We start from the raw sequence: 17829 nt of genomic DNA, 5'->3' as shown, positions 1-17829 counted from the left end.
CACTTGAGCTCTGGGCTTGTCTTTCTCCACCTCGGTGGCACACAGGCTTCCAACTCAGCAGATCCAGAATCAGGCCAGCCCCAAGTTGTCTTTGTCCAAACCTGCCCCTCTTGTGCTCTCTGTCCATCAGAGTTTGCTCATCCCAGCAGCGGGTGCCATCTTACTGTGCTGCTGCTGTAGGTCAGGCTCTCACTCATGTCCCACACTGCCACCAGGGACTCATGTCCCACACTGCCACCAGGGTAAGCTTTCTAGAACAGAACTCTGACTGACCGTTCTCAGCTACAAAAAGATAAAGTCTAAACTAAGCTTGGCATGCAGAACCTTCCTGATCAAGCCCAGCGGTTCCCGACTAGGAGTATTACTGCTTTCCAAAAGGGCCTTTTGAAAATATTAAGGGTGTTGAAGTAACCAGAATCCAGTGGAATTCGTCACCGTAAATCCTATTTACTTGTTAAGAAATAGAGCCTACTCTGTGTCACCAAGTTTTCCCTCCTTTTGGGGGGACCTGATTGGCCTTTTGGATGCCCGTGGGGTATGTGGTTAAATAGGGCAGAAATATCTCGGTGTTCCTGCTTTCTGTCCTGATAGCTTGAGGAGAGTTCCGGTTTTCTCCTTCACGACCTGGCGGTGTAATTCTGTGTAGACCAACAATTAGTTTGACCAGACATTCTCTCCTTAGGTATCAGACCATTCTAGGAGAGAATTGGGGAGAGGTAATTCTGTTTTCTAGCTTTTCTGTGATATTCAGGATAACCTAAAGTTTGTGAAAAAGGGTTTTGCGGGCCCTTTTGGAGCTATCACCTGAACTAGTTGGCTAAGTGGCTTCATCATATGATTTCCTAGTTCATTAGAGTGATTCCTTTTTTAAAAGAACCTTGGAACTGCCTGTCATTACACTCACATCTTAGGAAAACCTCGTACTACACTATACCGTTGTAAGTATTGACATACGGCTAATTGCACTGTGAAGGATTTGGACTTTCTGAAGCTTACTGGTGTGTTTTTCAGCAGATAACAAACATCTGAAAATAAATTCCCTCGGCCCAGCAAAACACCAGAAGAGAGTAGTACATGTTGTCTAATCCTGTCTGGTGTTATTCCAGCGGAGGAAATCTTGACACCAGAAAATTGCACTGTTGGCATGAATGGGCTAAGGTGGGGATGGTAGCTTTGCTCTCTGACCAGGTGCCAGCTGGGATTCCAGCTCCTGCGTGCTGAACCTCTCTCTCTCTCTCTCTCTCTCCCCTCCTCTCTCTCTCTCTGTCTCTGTTTCTTCCCAGAAGCCCCTTGTGCCACGCCCCTGATCTGCAGCTTTGGCAGGCCGGTGGACCTGGACAAGGACGACTACCAGAAGGTGGTGTGCAACAACGAGCACTGCCCCTCCAGCACCTGGATGCACCTGCAGTGTTTCTACGAGTGGGAGAGCAGCATCCTCGTCCAGTTCAACTGCATCGGCCGGGCCCGCAGCTGGAACGAGAAGCAGTGCCGCCAAAACATGTGGACAAAGAAGGGCTACGACCTGGCCTTCCGCTTCTGCTCCTGCCGCTGCGGGCAGGGCCACTTAAAGAAGGACACAGACTGGTACCAGGTGAAGCGGATGCAGGATGAGAAAAAGAAGAAGTCCGGGTCGGAGAAGAACACAGGGAGGCCCCCCGGCGAAGCAGGGGAGGAAGCAAAAAAGTGCAGGCCACCGAACAAGCCCCAGAAAGGCCTGAGCCACGACCTCCCGCGGCGGCACTCCATGGACCGGCAGAACTCCCAGGAGAAGGCAGTCGGCGCCGCAGCCTACGGGGCCCGCTCTCCCTGCGGCTCCCCTGGCCAGTCCCCGCCCACCGGCTACTCCATCCTCTCCCCTGCCCACTTCAGCGGCCCCCGCTCCTCCAGGTACCTCGGGGAATTCTTGAAGAATGCCATCCATCTGGAGCCTCACAAGAAGGCCATGGCCGGGGGCCACGTGTTCCGAAACACCCACTTCGAGTATAGTCCGGCTGGGTTATCCGTGCACAGGGGGGGCCACTTCGACGCGCCCGTGCAGTTCCTGCGGCGGCTGGACTTGTCCGAACTGCTCACTCACATCCCCCGGCATAAGTTGAACACTTTCCACGTGCGGATGGAAGACGATGCCCAGATGGGCCAGGGCGAGGATCTGCGCAAGTTCATTCTCGCGGCCCTCAGCGCCAGCCACAGGAATGTCGTCAACTGTGCTCTGTGCCACCGGGCGCTCCCGGTGTTCGAACAGTTCCCGCTGGTGGACGGAACTCTGTTCTTGAGCCCGTCGAGACACGATGAGATCGAATATGATGTTCCGTGTCATCTTCAAGGTACAGGTGTTCATTCACCTTGCCTGCTTTCCGTTTGTTACAAGCTGAAAAGCTAACACGATGGGATGGCCCTGTTCTGGCTTAATTTTAACTGTTGCTGCTTTTCGTCTTAGGTGCTAGGATGCTTGAGTATTTCAGCTTTGCCCATTGAGGTGGTGGCAGTGGGGCTGGTTTTCTTTCTTTACTCCGACGTCACCGTACCTACCAAGTGTTGTTGTCCCGGGGGGTAACTTTGTGTTTGGTTCTAATGTGATTTTGAACGGAGGATTCCTGGTGTATAGTTTTCCGTAACTGGGAGGGAATTGAGAGTAGGAATTGCATAATGATGTCACTTGATGTAAGACAGTTGCCTTTCAAACCTTTGTTAATGTGCCCAGCACGTTGTGTATTCGGTTTGATCCTTGTAAACATGATGGAGTAAGGGAAAGTGGGGGTCAGAGAGGACCAACGCGTTTTTAGATTAGTTGAAACAATCTTGAAGTTTATGGAAGGTGAGTCTTTCTTGATAGCAGCAAAAGGAAAGTGGAGGGTTATTGAAAGCTGAGACATCACCCTGGTGGTGGAGTGGGGGGAACTTAGTGCTGTGGATGACTGTTCAAGGATGTAGGGATAGTTCAGCCATCACTTAAATGATGGGGGTTGGTCAGTATCAGGGAGAAACCTGTCCATTCATGTAAAATTATTGAATTTTTAAAAAAGGTTTTTATTTATTTATTTTGAGAGAGAGTGCATGCACATAGATGTGTGAGGTGGGGAAGAGCAAAGAGAGGGGGAGAGAGAGAGAGAGAGAAAGAGAGAGAGAGAGAGAGAGAGAGAGAGAGAGAGAGAGAGAGAGAGACAGGGACAGAGGGAGTAAATCCCAAGTAGGCTCCACACCGGCAGCACGGAGCCCAACGTGGGGCTTGATCTGTGGGGCTTCACAGCTGTGAAGCTGTGAGATCATGACCTGAACCAAAATCAAGATCAGCCGCTTACCCCATTGAGCCACCCAGGCGCCCTAAATTACTGAATTTCTATAAAAGTGAGATACATGATGTGTAACACATTTGTAACTTTAAAAGCATGCTAAAAAATGGGGCGCCTGTGACAGTGCAGAGCCTGCTTGGGATTCTCTCCCTCTCCCCCCCACTCTCTCTGCCCTTCCTGTGCATGCTCTTTCTCTCAAAATAAATAAACAAACTTAACAAACAAAAATAAATTTCAAAACAAGTGTGCTAACAAAGCCTGTAGTAGAAACGATGTAGCCCCACCGCCTTCTTCCCATCGATGCCTGCTGTTTCGGTGCCCAGAGACGAGCACGTTTCAACCGTAACTGATTCTCAGGTTTTTCCCATCATCATTTAAAAACTGCTATCTTCATGTCCAATTTTGGATACTGTCTGTTGGCTTACTTTTGAGGTGGATGACTCTGCTTTCTTAAATCTTCCACTTTCTATCAGGATAATCTATTACAGTTCTTGGTTAAATCCTTAATGTTTTTACTGTTAAGATTATGTAAATATTTAGTGTTGAGTAAGTAGTGTAGGTGCATTTCCTGTGTAGAGTACAGTATATTCTAAGACATCTTTTGTTTTTCTTCAAGTTAATAGTTGCTTCACAGTTTCATTGGCTTCATCTTTTTGGAAACAATGGCTGGTTGTTCTCACTTTCCAGCAGTTCTCACAAAGCTTTCAGAAACATTTGCACATACCTATCATACATTTTATAAATTTCCTTTTGCAGAAATCTCCTTCACGGAGCCTTTCGTCTCCCTGCTCCTGTCTGTCCTGGTGCACTCATTACTGGCTGTACTACATAGCTGCCCTTCCAGGAATTCTTTATTTGCTTTTCTCTTCTTCTTTTTTTTTTTTAATCTTCTGTTTCCTAGATCCCGTGTTTTCTTTTTTCTTGGTTTATTCCCCCGGTTTGTTAAGAAACATCCCCAGGAGCTTTCTGAGAAAGGAAGCGTGGGAATAGGTATTTTCTGACTTTGAAAGTCTGATAAGATCTTGATTCTGTCTTCATACTTGATTGCTGTCTGACTGGGCATAAGTCTTCCAAGTTATAAATATTCTCCCTTTAGGATTTTGAAGGCATTTCTTCACTGTCTCCTGTCTTCCAGTGTCACTGTTGAGAAGTCAAATAGTAGTCTTATTCCTGTCCCTTTGGTCTCCCCTTCTATCCCCTGAAGGTTTTAAGATTTCCTCTTTATCCCTAGTGTTCTGAAGTTTCACCGTCACTTGTTCCCCCCACCCCCCCCACCTCCCCAGTTCGTTGTGAAACATTTGACTGTGTAAACTTACAGTCTTTAGTTTGGGGGAATTTTCTTCTAATTTATTTCTCTGAAGATTTTTTCTTTCATTTAAGGGAAAAAAAAAAAATAAAAAAAAACCCGTGCAACTGTTAGTCAGATATTGGACCTCTTAAAATTGATCCCTTTTTTTTGTTCTATTATATACACATTGAGCCTATTGTTTATCTCTTTATCTTGCCTTCTGGAAGATTTCTTGAACTTTATATTCCAGTATTTTTACTGAGTTTAAGATTTTCTGTTATGTAAATATGAATTATAATTTCCAAGAGCTCTTTTTAATAGCATCTTGTTCTTGTTTCATGGATGCAGTTTCTTGTTCTAACTTTCTCATCCGAGGAAGAGGAAATGAAGTTGCAGGGGGAGCCCCGCCCCCTTCCTTTTCCAGAGCTTCACCTCATCCCGAATGTCTTTTAACCTTTGTTAAAGGCAAATTACTCCCCCACTGAGTGTTTTAAAACAGTGATGATTTCTGATTTGTCACCGTTCTGTGGGGGGGTTGGTTAGGATGGCCCCTGACACGGGTCTGACAGTTGGCAGACTGGCTGGCCTGGGGAGCCTCAGCCGGACTGAATGGCTCTACCCTCCTCCTTGTTCTGTGTAGTCTTCTGTCTTCCGGTAGGGCTGGGCTGGGCTCTTTCCTGCATTCAGTGGGGGTGAGTGTGGGGGCTGCAGTCTCTCTCCAGAGGCATAAGCGTGGAACTGAGTCTCATCACTTCCGTCACGTTGTGTTCTTCAAAATAAGTCGTAAGGCTAGCCCAGGTTTGGGGGTGATTTGGTGGAAAAAGTTGCACAGAATGGCTACTTGTCTATCCCACACTGTTTTCCTCTCAGCACCTCATCCCAGTCCTCCCTGTGCATGCTGGCTGCTTCCAGAGCTAAACCATTTAAAATGCCTTCATCCAGCTTCTGAGCTCTTATTTTGGTTCAGGTTTGCAGGTATCTCATAGTTTCCTGGAAAATGGAGTTTGTGTTTTGTTTCTCATTCTTTATACTGGTCGGGGATAATTTTAGAGGGAAGTAGGTGGAAACTACTTTCACTTCGTTTTAAGACTGGAAATACTCTTTCTGAAGATGAATGAGAGTACAGGTGTTCTGTGTACATGAGAGGAGTGTTCTATTTGTGATGGATTCTTTTCGCTTAACCCATTCGTCAGTGAGTCCGTTTTATGAATTTCATACATGTGCTGGGTACTATCAGTTCTTGCTTTTTACCAATTTATAATCTTAGGATGCAATGTTGTTTTTTTTTTAAAGTTTATTTATTTATTTTGAGAGAGAGAGAGAGAGAGAGGAGAGAGAGAGAGTATGTGCAGGTGGGGAAGGGGCAAAGAGAGGGAGAGAGAATCCCAAGCAGGCCCCGCACCACCAGAGCCCGATGCAGGGCTTGAACTGCCGAACTGTGAATTCATGACCTGAGCTGAAGTTGGACGCCCAACCAGCTGAGCCACCCAGGTGCCCCCAGGATGTAAGATGTTTTTATGAAAATGTAATTAACTTTACCAGAATGAAGACACTAGTACCACCTGTGGAGTTAATAACACCTGTATATGATGTACGTTAGGCATCCTGTAGTTGCCTACAGTAAGGAAGGGGCCACTTTGGCCTGCGTAGTCACAGGAGGCAGCGTGAAGGCAGATGTCAGAAGGTGGGCTGGATTTTGATAAGCAGAGGGTCTGCTCACATAAGGTCTTTGCTGATAAGGACAGGGAGCAACATGAGCAGAGGAATGGTGGTTAAAAAGTCGGGAGACAGAACTGGAGAGAACACGTTGGTTAGGGTAGAGGTTCTGCAGTGGACAATGAGTAGGTCAGGTGGACAATAGATTGTGGGTGTCCTTTTGAGCCATAACAAGAGCTTTGCCATGTTCTTTAAGAACTGAAGAGTGTAAAAAAAACATTTTTTTTAATGTTTATTTTTTGAGAGAGAGAGAGAGACAGACAGACAGACAGAGCACGAGCAGGGGAGGAGCAGAGAGAGAGGGAGACAACAGAATGCGAAGCAGGCTCCAGGCTCTGAGTTGTCAGCACAGAGCCTGACGCGGGGCTCGAACTCACGAATTGTGAGATCATGACCTGAGCCAAAGTCAGACGCTCAACCAACTGAGCCACCCAGGCGCCCCAAGAGTTGTTTTTTTTGAGAGTAGATGATCGGTTGGGGAAAAAATTGTTCAAAAGGGGTGGAACCTATCTATAGGGAGGTGGAACTTCTTTTTTTTTTTTTTTTTTTTTTTTTTTTTTTAAGGGAGGTAGAGCTTCTATCTCCGGTCTAGATGGCAGGAGATGAGAGACTGTTGGGTGCTACCAGTGGGAACTGAAAGGTAGGAATATATACCTACAGGAGATTATTTTAAAGGAAAAATTGGAGCTTGGGGGGCAGCTTGCCTATAGAGGATGAGAATGCATCCCTGTTAGCTCACTTTGGCTCTAGACCAGATAAATGATGCTGTCAAGGACGGGAGTGGAGAACGTTGGGAAGGGGACTTGTCTTAGGGGAAAGACGATGAGGACATTGGTGTGTTTTGGGTTTGAAGGGGTGTTGGGACTCTTCGCTGGAGAGGTCTACGTAGCAAGCACCTTGAGAAATAAGCATTTGGGGAGCTTCTTTTATAACAGTGGTGGTTCAGATTTTAAGATTAGAAGAATTCTTGAATAGGGAGAAAAGAGAAAGTAAAGGAAGAGTATATGGCAGAGCCCAGGACCATGTCTGAAGGGAACCTATCAGGGAATGGGTGGAGAAAGGTGAAAATTAGATAGTCCTGAGAACAGTGTGTGTGTGTGTGTGTGCGTGCGCGCGTGTGTGTGCGTGCATGCGTGTAGACGTGTTCCTACCCTCACAGAGGAAGAGAGAGCCTTGTAAGCAAATGCAATGAAAAGTGTCTCTGTAAGTACTGTATTACCCCCGACCCCCCAACAGGTAAGGAGCAGGCTGACCCTAACCTCTGAAAGGTGAAGAGCCATGGGCGGGCGGATGGCAGGGAGCAGCACATTCTGGAGGAGGACGTGTTCTTCTTACCATAGCTTTCAGCACAGCAGAGCTCCCTGTGAGAGCAACAGTGTTGCTCTTACACACTGTCTGGGCTGATCCTGGACATTCCCAGTCTTTCCCAATGATTTGAATCCTAACTAACCCTTCTGTGTAAACAAGGGTGACTTCTTTCTCAAGCACTAGATGTTAATAGGTGATGGAAGAATGGGGTTGTGTCTTTGAAGAGCCCAGTAAATAACAAAGCATTGAACTCCTTTTAAATAACCACTTACAAGTAAGCTATAATTCTGGTTCCTAAATTAAATATGGTGATGGCTGAGCAGTTTTGGAGACAAAGACAGTTAACCTAGTAATCGTGGCTGTGGTAGAATTCTGGGCCACCAGTATATCAAGACAGACTTTTGCCTTTTTTTATGATGGGACCTGTTGGTGGATGAAAGCCCTTGACTGCAGACTAGCGTTGTGGTTCAGTCCCCACGCCACGCACAGACTTCTGAGCAGAAAGTCCTCTGTCATCATTGGCTAGTTTTTAGCATTTGTGGCTTGATCACTTGAGTTTGGATGTCCATATTGGAAACCTGTCAGTTCTTTTTGGAAAAGTGAATTGAGCCAATATTTATTAAAACAACTTCCAATATATGTCCCATTGATAATAGTTAGTATTCATCATTATTCTAAAAGGACATCTTGGGGATATGTGATAAATAGGACCTATTTTGCTTATTTTATCTGAATGATAACATGTTTGTTTATAATTGATGGGTAACCCACTTTTTTTATCCCTTCTAACGGCCACTCTCAGCATTATGTCTTCTGTGCACAGGGAGACTCATGCACCTGTACGCGGTGTGCGTGGACTGCCTGGAAGGGGTTCACAAGATCATCTGCATCAAGTGTAAGTCGCGGTGGGACGGCAGCTGGCACCAGCTGGGCACCATGTACACCTACGACATCCTGGCCGCCTCTCCGTGCTGTCAGGTTGGTATTGGCCCCACAGAGCGAGCTGTGGATGATCTCCGGCTTCTTTTCTGTAGTCGGTGTAGAGGAGTTAGAGGCAGTGCTGTAGTTAGCTTGGGGGAGGAGGAGGAAGATAAGTGAACAATCCTAAGACTTCCCCAGAGTCCAGGGATGATGGCTGATTCACCAGTGTGAGGGAGTTGTTGCTGGAATACTCGGCAGCCACTCAAAGGGGTATGTAGAGTAATGTCTAATTCATAAGAAAGAGTTTTAGTATTTCAAGTCACAAAGGTACTTTATAAAATAGCATATGTATGGAAGTATGCTTCCATTTGTAAAAAGGGAGCTGCTGGCCTGTTAACCAGAGGTTGTTTCTGGATGGTGGGATGCTAAGTGGTTCCCTAAGTTTTCTTTTGCTCTATTTTCTTATGTTTGTATGATTAACGTATACTTAGGTTCTAGTAAGAAAAAAAGCTATTACTTAGGGGTGCCTGGGTGGCTCAGTCAGTTCAGTTGTCTGACTTCAGCTCAGGTCATGGTCTCATAGTTCATGGGTTCAAGCCCCTTCTTTAATAGAGAGGATTTTCTTTTGCTTTCTTCCTATGGGATAGTAAAGTTACCCAGGAACTGCCTGCTTTGTACAGTGTTGGGAGGTCAACATGAAAGATTTGTAATCCATAAAGCCCCGGTAAGAGGAAGCATTTTCCAAAACTTAGCTGCCACCAGGAAAAAGGGAAGTGGTAGCCTCTGAAAACATATTAATAAGTACATGGAAACACAGCAGACAAAAGAAATTTCTTGGAAGTATCTTGGTTTGTTTCCAAGTGCTTGGGGAAAAGAAAGCCTCATTTTAGAGTTCCTTGATATTCATGGGTAGGAGAGAATTTTCCTTGGCTCTTTGGTGGCCAAGCCTGGCTTTCAATGTCAATAACTAGTACACACTTTATTGGTTACTACGTAGTTTTGTATCTTTAGCATTATGGTTTGATTTTATAAAGAGAGTATCCTGTGATAACCTGTGTCGGTTGAATTAAAAGGTTGGCGGAGTGGGTTTTTCAGCTACACTTTGTTTTCTACTAGTGTTCTCAGAAGAGAAGCACGGCCGTGAGAGACCTAGATGGCCATCCGTAGCCTGTCATTTGATTCCAGATAGGACTGACCACTTTTATGCTATTCTGATACATTGACCACATTTCCATTTTAAAATTCCATTAGCGTTGGAAATGAGATCTCATTAGCCTTTGAGTTCTGCACTGTAGCGTTTTGTAATATCCATCGTGCCATGATGGCAGCTTTTGAGATGAGAGAAACAGGAGGCGGCGGCTTCTCTCTCTTTACACACACGAGAGAGGGTTCTCTTTTAAAGAAATAAGGAAATAAAAGAATTTGGGGCCTGTGCCTCATAGAATGTTGGTGCCGGAAAGGACCTGGGAGATCTAGTTTAGCCTCCTTGTTTTCCACACACAGAATAGACCTTTTTGCCCAGGTCTTTACAAATGTGTCACAGCCAGTCTGGTGTTCTTTCTACTAGACGCTTGAAAGGCAATGGGATTATTTCCTTATCTTTAGGGAGGAAAGCAGAATGGCATCCTGCCATACCCAGTATTGGTACCCACTATGTATTTCTTCCTTAAAACTGTAAGCTCAGACTTTTATTTTATGGCCTCCTAGTAAAATGGAAAACATGCTTGATTACTCTTTGGCTTTAAAAAAATATCAATTAATTACAGTTCACTCTTGAACAACATAGGGGTTAAGGGCACTGATCCCCTGTGCAGTCGAAAATCCACATACAACTTTTGACTCCCTAAATGCTTAACTACTAATAGTCTCCTACTGACCAGAAGCCTTACCGATAACATAAATAAATAGTTGATTAACGCATATTTTATATATCATATGTATTGTATACTGTATTCTTACATTGAATAAGGTAGAGAAAAGATAATATTATAAAGAAAATAATAAGGGAGAGGAAATACATTTATAATACTGTATTGTATTTATTTAAACAAATCTGGTTATTTATAAGAGGACCCATGTAGTTCAACCTGGGTTGTTCAAGGGTCAACTGTTTATTCACCGGGAAGGTACAAGTGTTAGACAGTATTAAGGAATCAAGGAAAGTCTTCTAATAAGACTTTGAGCCAAAAATAAGCGATGGTTAGTTATTTGAAAGGAACAGCAGATTAAAGAGAATGATTAAAGAGAGAGGTTTGCCCAGAATTTCACTTTTGTTGTTCAGAGAGATTAATCAGCTAAAAGAGAATTGATCTTAGACTCCAGGAAGGTCGTCCATGTCACGACTAGGCATGTGGGCTCTGGAGTAAGCTACTTTGTTCAGTTCTCAGCCTTTCTGCTTCCTAACTTTGTGGTCTTAGCCATGTTGCTCTCTCACTGCGTGCCTCAGTTTCTTCATCTAAAATTCACACGCCTCACAGGAGTGTGTTGAGCGCAAAATGAGATCATACTTTTTATTACATTTTTAGAATGAGTCTAAATTGAGAGTCTGTTGTATTTATCATTTCTGGTTATTCCCTTAAGTTCTTGGACCTTTCGCTGAAAGACTCTAGTCTTGTGCTGTCAGAGGCCCAGGCACGAATGAAGATCTGCTGTGCGGTGGTTTCCCAGAAGCCTCAGGATAAACATAGCATTTCTTCCTGGACCGTTAATTTTCCTTGAGTATTTTAGGGGGCATTTTATTTTTACATCAAAGGAAACAAGGGCAGTAAGGAGCAGAAAGAAAAGTATATGAAGTTTTAACCTAAACTCAGCATGTTCCCAGAAGCTTCATGAGGCTTTGAATGGGGGAAGTTGGCTTCAGCCACTCGGTACAATCCAGGGGAGGGGGTTTCCTGTTGTTAGGGGAACTTTAGTGCAGACGTTCGGGCAGTACAGGTTTGGAGTTGGCTTCGTACCAGTAGGTGGAAATGCTAGCGGCGTGCACACCCAGGGAGAAATGTTAAGAGTCAGTGCGTCGGACTGACGATGAGCAGTCGAGCACGCGTCTTAGGCTTTGCATAACCTGCTTTTGGCAACGAAAGGGACGCTTTGCTAAACTCTCGATCCGTTTCTCTGGCCTAGCAGTGTTGCATCGCGGTGTGGGTGACATTGACTGTGCTGTGAGACAGAAGGGCATCGTGGCTCACGCGTCTGTGTTTCCCCCCCAGGCCCGCCTGAACTGTAAGCACTGCGGGAAGCCTGTGATAGACGTACGGATCGGGATGCAGTACTTCTCCGAGTACAGCAATGTCCAGCAGTGTCCGCACTGTGGGAACCTGGACTACCATTTCGTGAAGCCATTTTCCTCCTTCAAAGTTCTCGAAGCTTATTGATGAAAGCTTTGCTTTAGTAGTAGCTCTTTTATTGACATTACTTCTTTATTACGTATCTTTTATAGGGAGACATTCTGTGACATTACTTTCTTTTCTAATTTAAAGGAGAGTTCCTTTGTGTACATGTGCCACTGACATGGGGTTGGCCCCTTGCCCTCTCTTGACTCCTCAGTGTTAGTCTGTGGTCACGACCGGAGCCCAAGCGGATAATCCTGTGAGTCTGGGCTAGCGGTTCACCGTCACTAAGCGTCTCTCATGCAGCTTTGAAGGTGGTGGGGAGGATAGGGTGAAATTAGCAAAGGGATTATGTGGTTATAAACTAAAAGCATGGTAGGTGTTGGAAGGAAACTCCTGTTCCGATCTCGTTAATCGTCTCGAGACCCACTTCTTAGATCTTCCCGGGGCCTTGGGAAAAACACGTGACGTGTGAACGTGAGTCTGTACCTGGGGAGCTGATAGTGGATTAGTCTGTCTTGGTTTAGTGTTCTGCACTGCGCACTGACCTGCACATTATTTGCAAGTAGACCCGAGTGCTGTTTCTGTCACTGTTGTGACTTAGCAGTTGTCCTCCTGAAAATTATATCCGAATTATAAGACCTGTGAAAACTAATGGTGTTGCAAATATTTGTGGGTAAGTGACCTGTCACAGAGAATATGCTAAGTGAATTTGGAAGTGATACACAGTGACTCTAGGGAGGGGGCAAGATCAGGCAGAAAGAACCCTGTCATTTGAATTGTGTCTTTGAGGTTGGTCAGATGAGCCCTGAAGGAGAATCCATGAATAACGTGATTTGGGTGGGTGTTGATTTATGTAGGTTGCACTGTCGAGGTGTCATCTGATGTCAGATCCTTCTTAGGGGTAATCTCGCAGCCGTGGACCCTAACTGGTGAATTTCAGAGCCACCGTTACCATGCCTTACCTTCCACAAAACTGTTATGGCCACATTTTACCCATTTAATGCCGAGTTTCCCAAATCATAGGTTTGACCCTAGGAAGGAAAGGAAAAAATTGCTTTTGAGGATATGAGGAAAAGAATTTTAATATTTCTTTTTAAATGTGTTTCATTTTTCAAAACATTACCTGTTGTAATGTGTAACAGTATGTTTGAGAAGAGATCATTCTGAAGCTCTCCGTGATACTTCACTGTTAGTGAAAAAAGAAGGTAATTTGTGTAACTCGATTATCAGAGCATTGGGCTTTCCAAAATACGGACGTGTGTTAATGAGACCTTGATTAAATAGACGGGCACCTCATACCCGTATAGAATTGTAATTGGAATATGATCCCTCAAAAATGGATTTGATAATTTCAAGTATTACACGTGTAGGCTAATAGAATGCTGAAAATACAGTCGTTTCATGGATAGCCAAATTTGGGGTTATGTGAGCATTTTGTGTTATTCATTTGGTTTATACCTTTTTTTTTTTTCCCCCTTCAGAAAGACAGCTGTTTTTCCTCTCAGAAGCATTTAGCTATTATTGCAAGCAAGTCTCCATTCTATTGTATGAAATATTTGATGTTTTGTTTGAGATAACAACATTAAAGAACCAGCATATCGACTAATATTCTTATCTTTCAGTTTGGATGAATTGGGTTTACTGCATCTGGTTTGGTGTTTGATGATCTGAAAAATGTTTCACAGTAGGGGGAAATGCTCAATGCCTTTAAGAAGTGGCAAATCAATATTGGTCTGACAGTATTTGATGCGACTTAAAAGGTCTATAGGACATAGCCCTTGCAAATTTGTCTTTAATACACAAAGCTGTAATTGTGAATTAACTGGTTCCCCATTGATTCTCTCGTATACCCAAGTATAAAAATTGGTTTCTCTTATCCTAAGAGTAGCATTTGGATTTCAGTTCTGAACTTAAAACATATAGTAAAATAAATGTCTGTAATGCTGTTTTTTAATCCACCTAAAATTTTATAGAGAAACCTGCTTATATTGTTGTTCTGGATCTTAAAATTGACACATTTACACATTCACAAGCTCCTAGTAGTCTAAAACTCCCGTGAGTGTAGTGTCTGATGCATTCAGTATTTTCTCCTTATATTTGTTTTCTACTCTCTGAAAAGTAAGATGAGGAGTTTTCCCTGTAATTGGATAAAATTTGCTTTTGGCCTTTATTTGGATGACAAAGTTAGGATTCTGTGGATGCTGCAGTTATGTTAAAAGTCAAGGCACAGGTATCATCTGAGAGTATCTTTTGCCTTTAAGGCATCACGTTCTCCTCTGAAGTAGAGAATCTGGCTTATTTGAGAATAAAATATAATCGAGTATGCAACAATGTGGAGAATAAATCTTACTTTGGAAATCTGCTGACCTTCGTATTTTTGCCACACTTTGTCAGAGTACTCTGCTCTGGTGGAAATTGGAATAGGTCAAAAATGACCATTTTTGTTGTGGTTCGGATATTAAAGGACGTTAGTCACACCAGAGATCCATTTTCTTTTTTTCTGATAAGTAGTGTTCAATAAAATGAACCACTTGTAAGTGATTAGTAATTTCAAAGTGAGTTTTCATCTGTTCTAACTCTTTTTTATTATTCATTTAGTTTTAAGCGTTCTGTACCTGGAACAAATAAAATGTTACCTGCTTCATTCTAGTGAGAAACTCTTTCTGATGGTTTTATTACTTCCTCTTCAGGCTGACTCAGTTCTCCACTCTCTTCTGGTTGCATCTGAAGCCAGTGATAGATATACTGAGTTTATCAGCTGCTTGATGAAAAGATAGACATTGGCCATGAAATTGTGGAGTGGGATGAATTATTCCACTCTAAGAAAGAGCTCTCCCCGGTCTTTACTTTCCAGTTTTTGCAAAAGAAGCTTATTTTCAGAATAAAAAGTATTTTCGTATCTGTTTGGGGGGAGATGACCTCATCAGGAAAGAATATTATTCGGTGTTGAAATACTAAAACTAACGGATAGGCTGACATGTAACTTCTCAGACCGTGAGACCTAACTTGCTGCAGTCTTCTGTTTTGTCCTGTAAGACTGACGCTTAATGTACAGTCTGTTGTGCTGTGCCCGGATCAGGACCTCCACTCAGCTCTCCTCTTTGGTCTCCTGGTTGCAGCTCTTGAGCAGTTTTAGTTGGAGGTTTGGGGAGGACTTGAGGAATAAGTGCTCCTGTTCAGTGTTTTCGTTCCTTTAATAGGATGCTGCCTAACCCAGCTCATCTCTGTGTCCTGTTGACTTTGTTATTATTCCAGGTAATGGAAAGAAAAAATAACGGATGGGCGTCATTAAAACCAGCTCACAAATATATTCTTGTCAGTAAACATTTCTTGTCAAGATGTCTTGGATTGCACTTTTGTTGGGGGAAGAAAGTGTAAATAGTTAAAGAATGTTGATAAACCTAAAACATTTGGTTATGGAATTGTGTGTGGTGTTTGAAGGTTTCTGTTTGTGACATGTATGTATTAAAAATAATAAAATTTCAGAAACTAACATTGTATCTCTCTTCGGTGTGTCACTTTATTTGGGATTCAAGGTTTTTGAGCTTGGGGTTGTTTGATCAGAAGAGATCATAGGGAAGACCTGGGATTTTGATCACTGCTCAGGTGGCCATCCCACAATCACTGTTGCGGCTGATGAAAACTTCAAACTTAGAAAGCTGTGTGATGGCAGTGTGTCGCATGTAGCTGACCTCTACAGTAAAATCACAAAGTTGGTTCCGTATGGATAGTCCACAGTTCTTGTTCTGGTTAGAGGGAATTCTACTGAATAGGTAGATAATCTTATTCTGCAGATTTTTCTTTGGTTCCCAGGCCTATACCAATTTTCATAATGAAAAGACTTGGTCATGTGCTTCTTTATTGTAAAGAAATGAAAACTGAGTCGTAATTAAACTTCTTGCTGAGTTTATGCACTGTGGTCAGGTATCTTTTATCTTTTAAATCTCATTGTCCCTTTCATTTCAAATATTCTCAGCCAATGGGTTGGAATCCTCAAAAACATTAGAACACAGGATAAGATGTGGAAATGTGGGTGAGGAAACTGTGTCCAGTCTGCCGGTGGATTCAAAGGCCTGTCTTACCATTTATTTACTACAGACATCATAGGCATAAATTTTACATAAGGGCCCAAGGCCCAAGGATATTGTGGTTTCTACTGGTGTAATTTATGTCAACAAAATTCCTTAGCAATTGTAAGAAAAATACGGTTCTCACCGTGGTAGAAACAGCTAAACAGTGACTGATTAGAATTAAGGTTAATGGAAGAAGAATCTTGTTTGTAGTGGTTGCCATTTCTTTAAATCTTATATTGTTTTTACTTAATTTTAGCAATCAGATTGCTAATTATTCAGGCTGTTTCTCTAGTAAAGCATTAAATTTTGGAAGAATAAAAAGCTGTTTGGAGCTTGTGTTCTTTTCATGTTAACTGACCATAGTTGGGATAAATCTTATTTGATGAATACAAAATACCTTTGAAGATAGTTCTGGCATTGCTAAGCCTCAGGGACAGCAAAAGGAAGATTAACAAAGCACTTTGTTTTATGGAATTCAGTAGAACAACACTCTTTACATTTGTTGGTGCTCAACAAATGGAATCGGCCACCATTGCACCATTTCCTGGTGATAGATACCATAGCCAAGAGGTTCTGATACACTTGATTGAAAATTTAGATCATATCTTAAAGTCACATTTAGAGCCAGCTAGTCACATTTCTCATAAACCCAAAAGTGAAAACGCACAGCTATAAAAGTCTAAAATTTAGAGATGCCAGAATTTGAAGCAAAGGCTGTATTTTTGATTGTATTCTCAATAGTGTATGTTTGTTAAGTTGCATTGACTGTTGTACTCATTTTAGAGAGAAACGGAGACCCAGAGAATTTACATCTATATAATAAGTTCACATAGTCAGTGGCCGAGAATATTAAGTCTGGGTTTCCTCTCCCTGGTCTTCCAAATGAGATCAATGGGTGGGTACTTTGTTTCCAGGTGAGAGAGAACTTTGGGTTTGTTTTCACAAGGCAGTAGATTTAAAATGTATAGTAGCCCTCACTTTGGCTGCACAGGTGCTAAAATGGGAGTAATTCTGGAAGGTTTCACTGGGCCCTTGTATAAGGGTGACAAGCATGTTTGAAATCACCCCCTATTTTTAGAAAGAAGAAAAAAACCAAACAAACACTTTTATAAGAGGGAAGAATAATATGTGAAATCAGCAATTGTGTTTGCCTCATTTTTCATGCATTAATTTGTTGACCTCTGTTCCCTTTTGTAAGAGCATTGCTTGAGAGTGTAAGGTAACATTTTAACAGCCTGCACTTGGAGTCTATCATTTTATTCACGTTGGGATCTGACTTTGAGTTGTGTTTTGATTCAAATATGTCCAGCTGTCAGATTTGATAGCATTGGTCTCTGCAGTTTGGGTACGGTTTTCCTTTTTGACTAACTTTTCAAACAGTTGCTCTTGGTATGTTTCATTTTCAGTTGCTCACTATTTTGTCCGAAGCTCTGGTATCTGGGAGTTCTTAAGTTGCTAAACCTGAGCACTGTACTGGTATCCCACACAGCCTTGGGGAGGAAAATGCTGGTTACATGTTTCTTTTAGAGACTTAAGATGTTTCACGGTACAGGGGCTATCTCTTGAGCTAATAATTAGTGGTATTCCAAATTATTGCACAACCATGGGTTGGCAGTCAGTGCCTTATACTTGTTGTTTTTATCCCATTAACAAATCACACATTTTTCTGAAGCTCTGTTGACCCAGCATGTGGTTGATGAAAAAAGTAAAGCTGAGGTGAAGCCCCTAGGCTAGGGTTTGTCTGAGGCTCTAGAAGCCCATGGCTCTAAGAAGAGAGTGGTTTGGGCAGGGAGCAAAATGGTGGCAGTCCTGGGGGCTACTGTGAATATTTCAAAAAGCTTAATGGAGTTGTAACATTGCCCACCGTGACACTGCACAGGATATCTAAAAGGTCAATGTATTTT

The 17829-nt window shown here is 43.0% G+C and overlaps 1 protein-coding gene across 2 annotated transcripts in view; it reads left to right on the top strand.

The window, feature by feature from the left end:
* HECA (hdc homolog, cell cycle regulator) overlaps nucleotides 1-15345 on the top strand; it is a 50038-nt gene extending 34693 nt beyond the window's left edge. Inside the window, exons 2-4 of one of the 2 annotated variants that reach the window (XM_053904424.1) lie at nucleotides 1287-2324; nucleotides 8426-8580; nucleotides 11730-15345. In XM_053904424.1, the coding sequence (XP_053760399.1) occupies nucleotides 1287-2324; nucleotides 8426-8580; nucleotides 11730-11894 (1358 nt within the window). In that variant the 3' untranslated portion in view covers nucleotides 11895-15345. Of the gene's footprint in view, nucleotides 1-1283; nucleotides 2325-8425; nucleotides 8581-11729 lie in introns of both variants that reach the window. The other variant, XM_019420423.2, reaches the window with a different exon arrangement.
* The last annotated feature ends 2484 nt before the right edge of the window (nucleotides 15346-17829 follow it).

The sequence above is a fragment of the Panthera pardus genome, unplaced genomic scaffold (assembly GCF_024362965.1).
Source record: "Panthera pardus isolate Hobbes unplaced genomic scaffold, ASM2436296v1 HiC_scaffold_17, whole genome shotgun sequence".
Lineage (NCBI taxonomy): Eukaryota > Metazoa > Chordata > Mammalia > Carnivora > Felidae > Panthera > Panthera pardus.
Note: the sequence above shows the minus strand (reverse complement) of the source record. Positions and strands in the feature narration are given on the sequence as shown.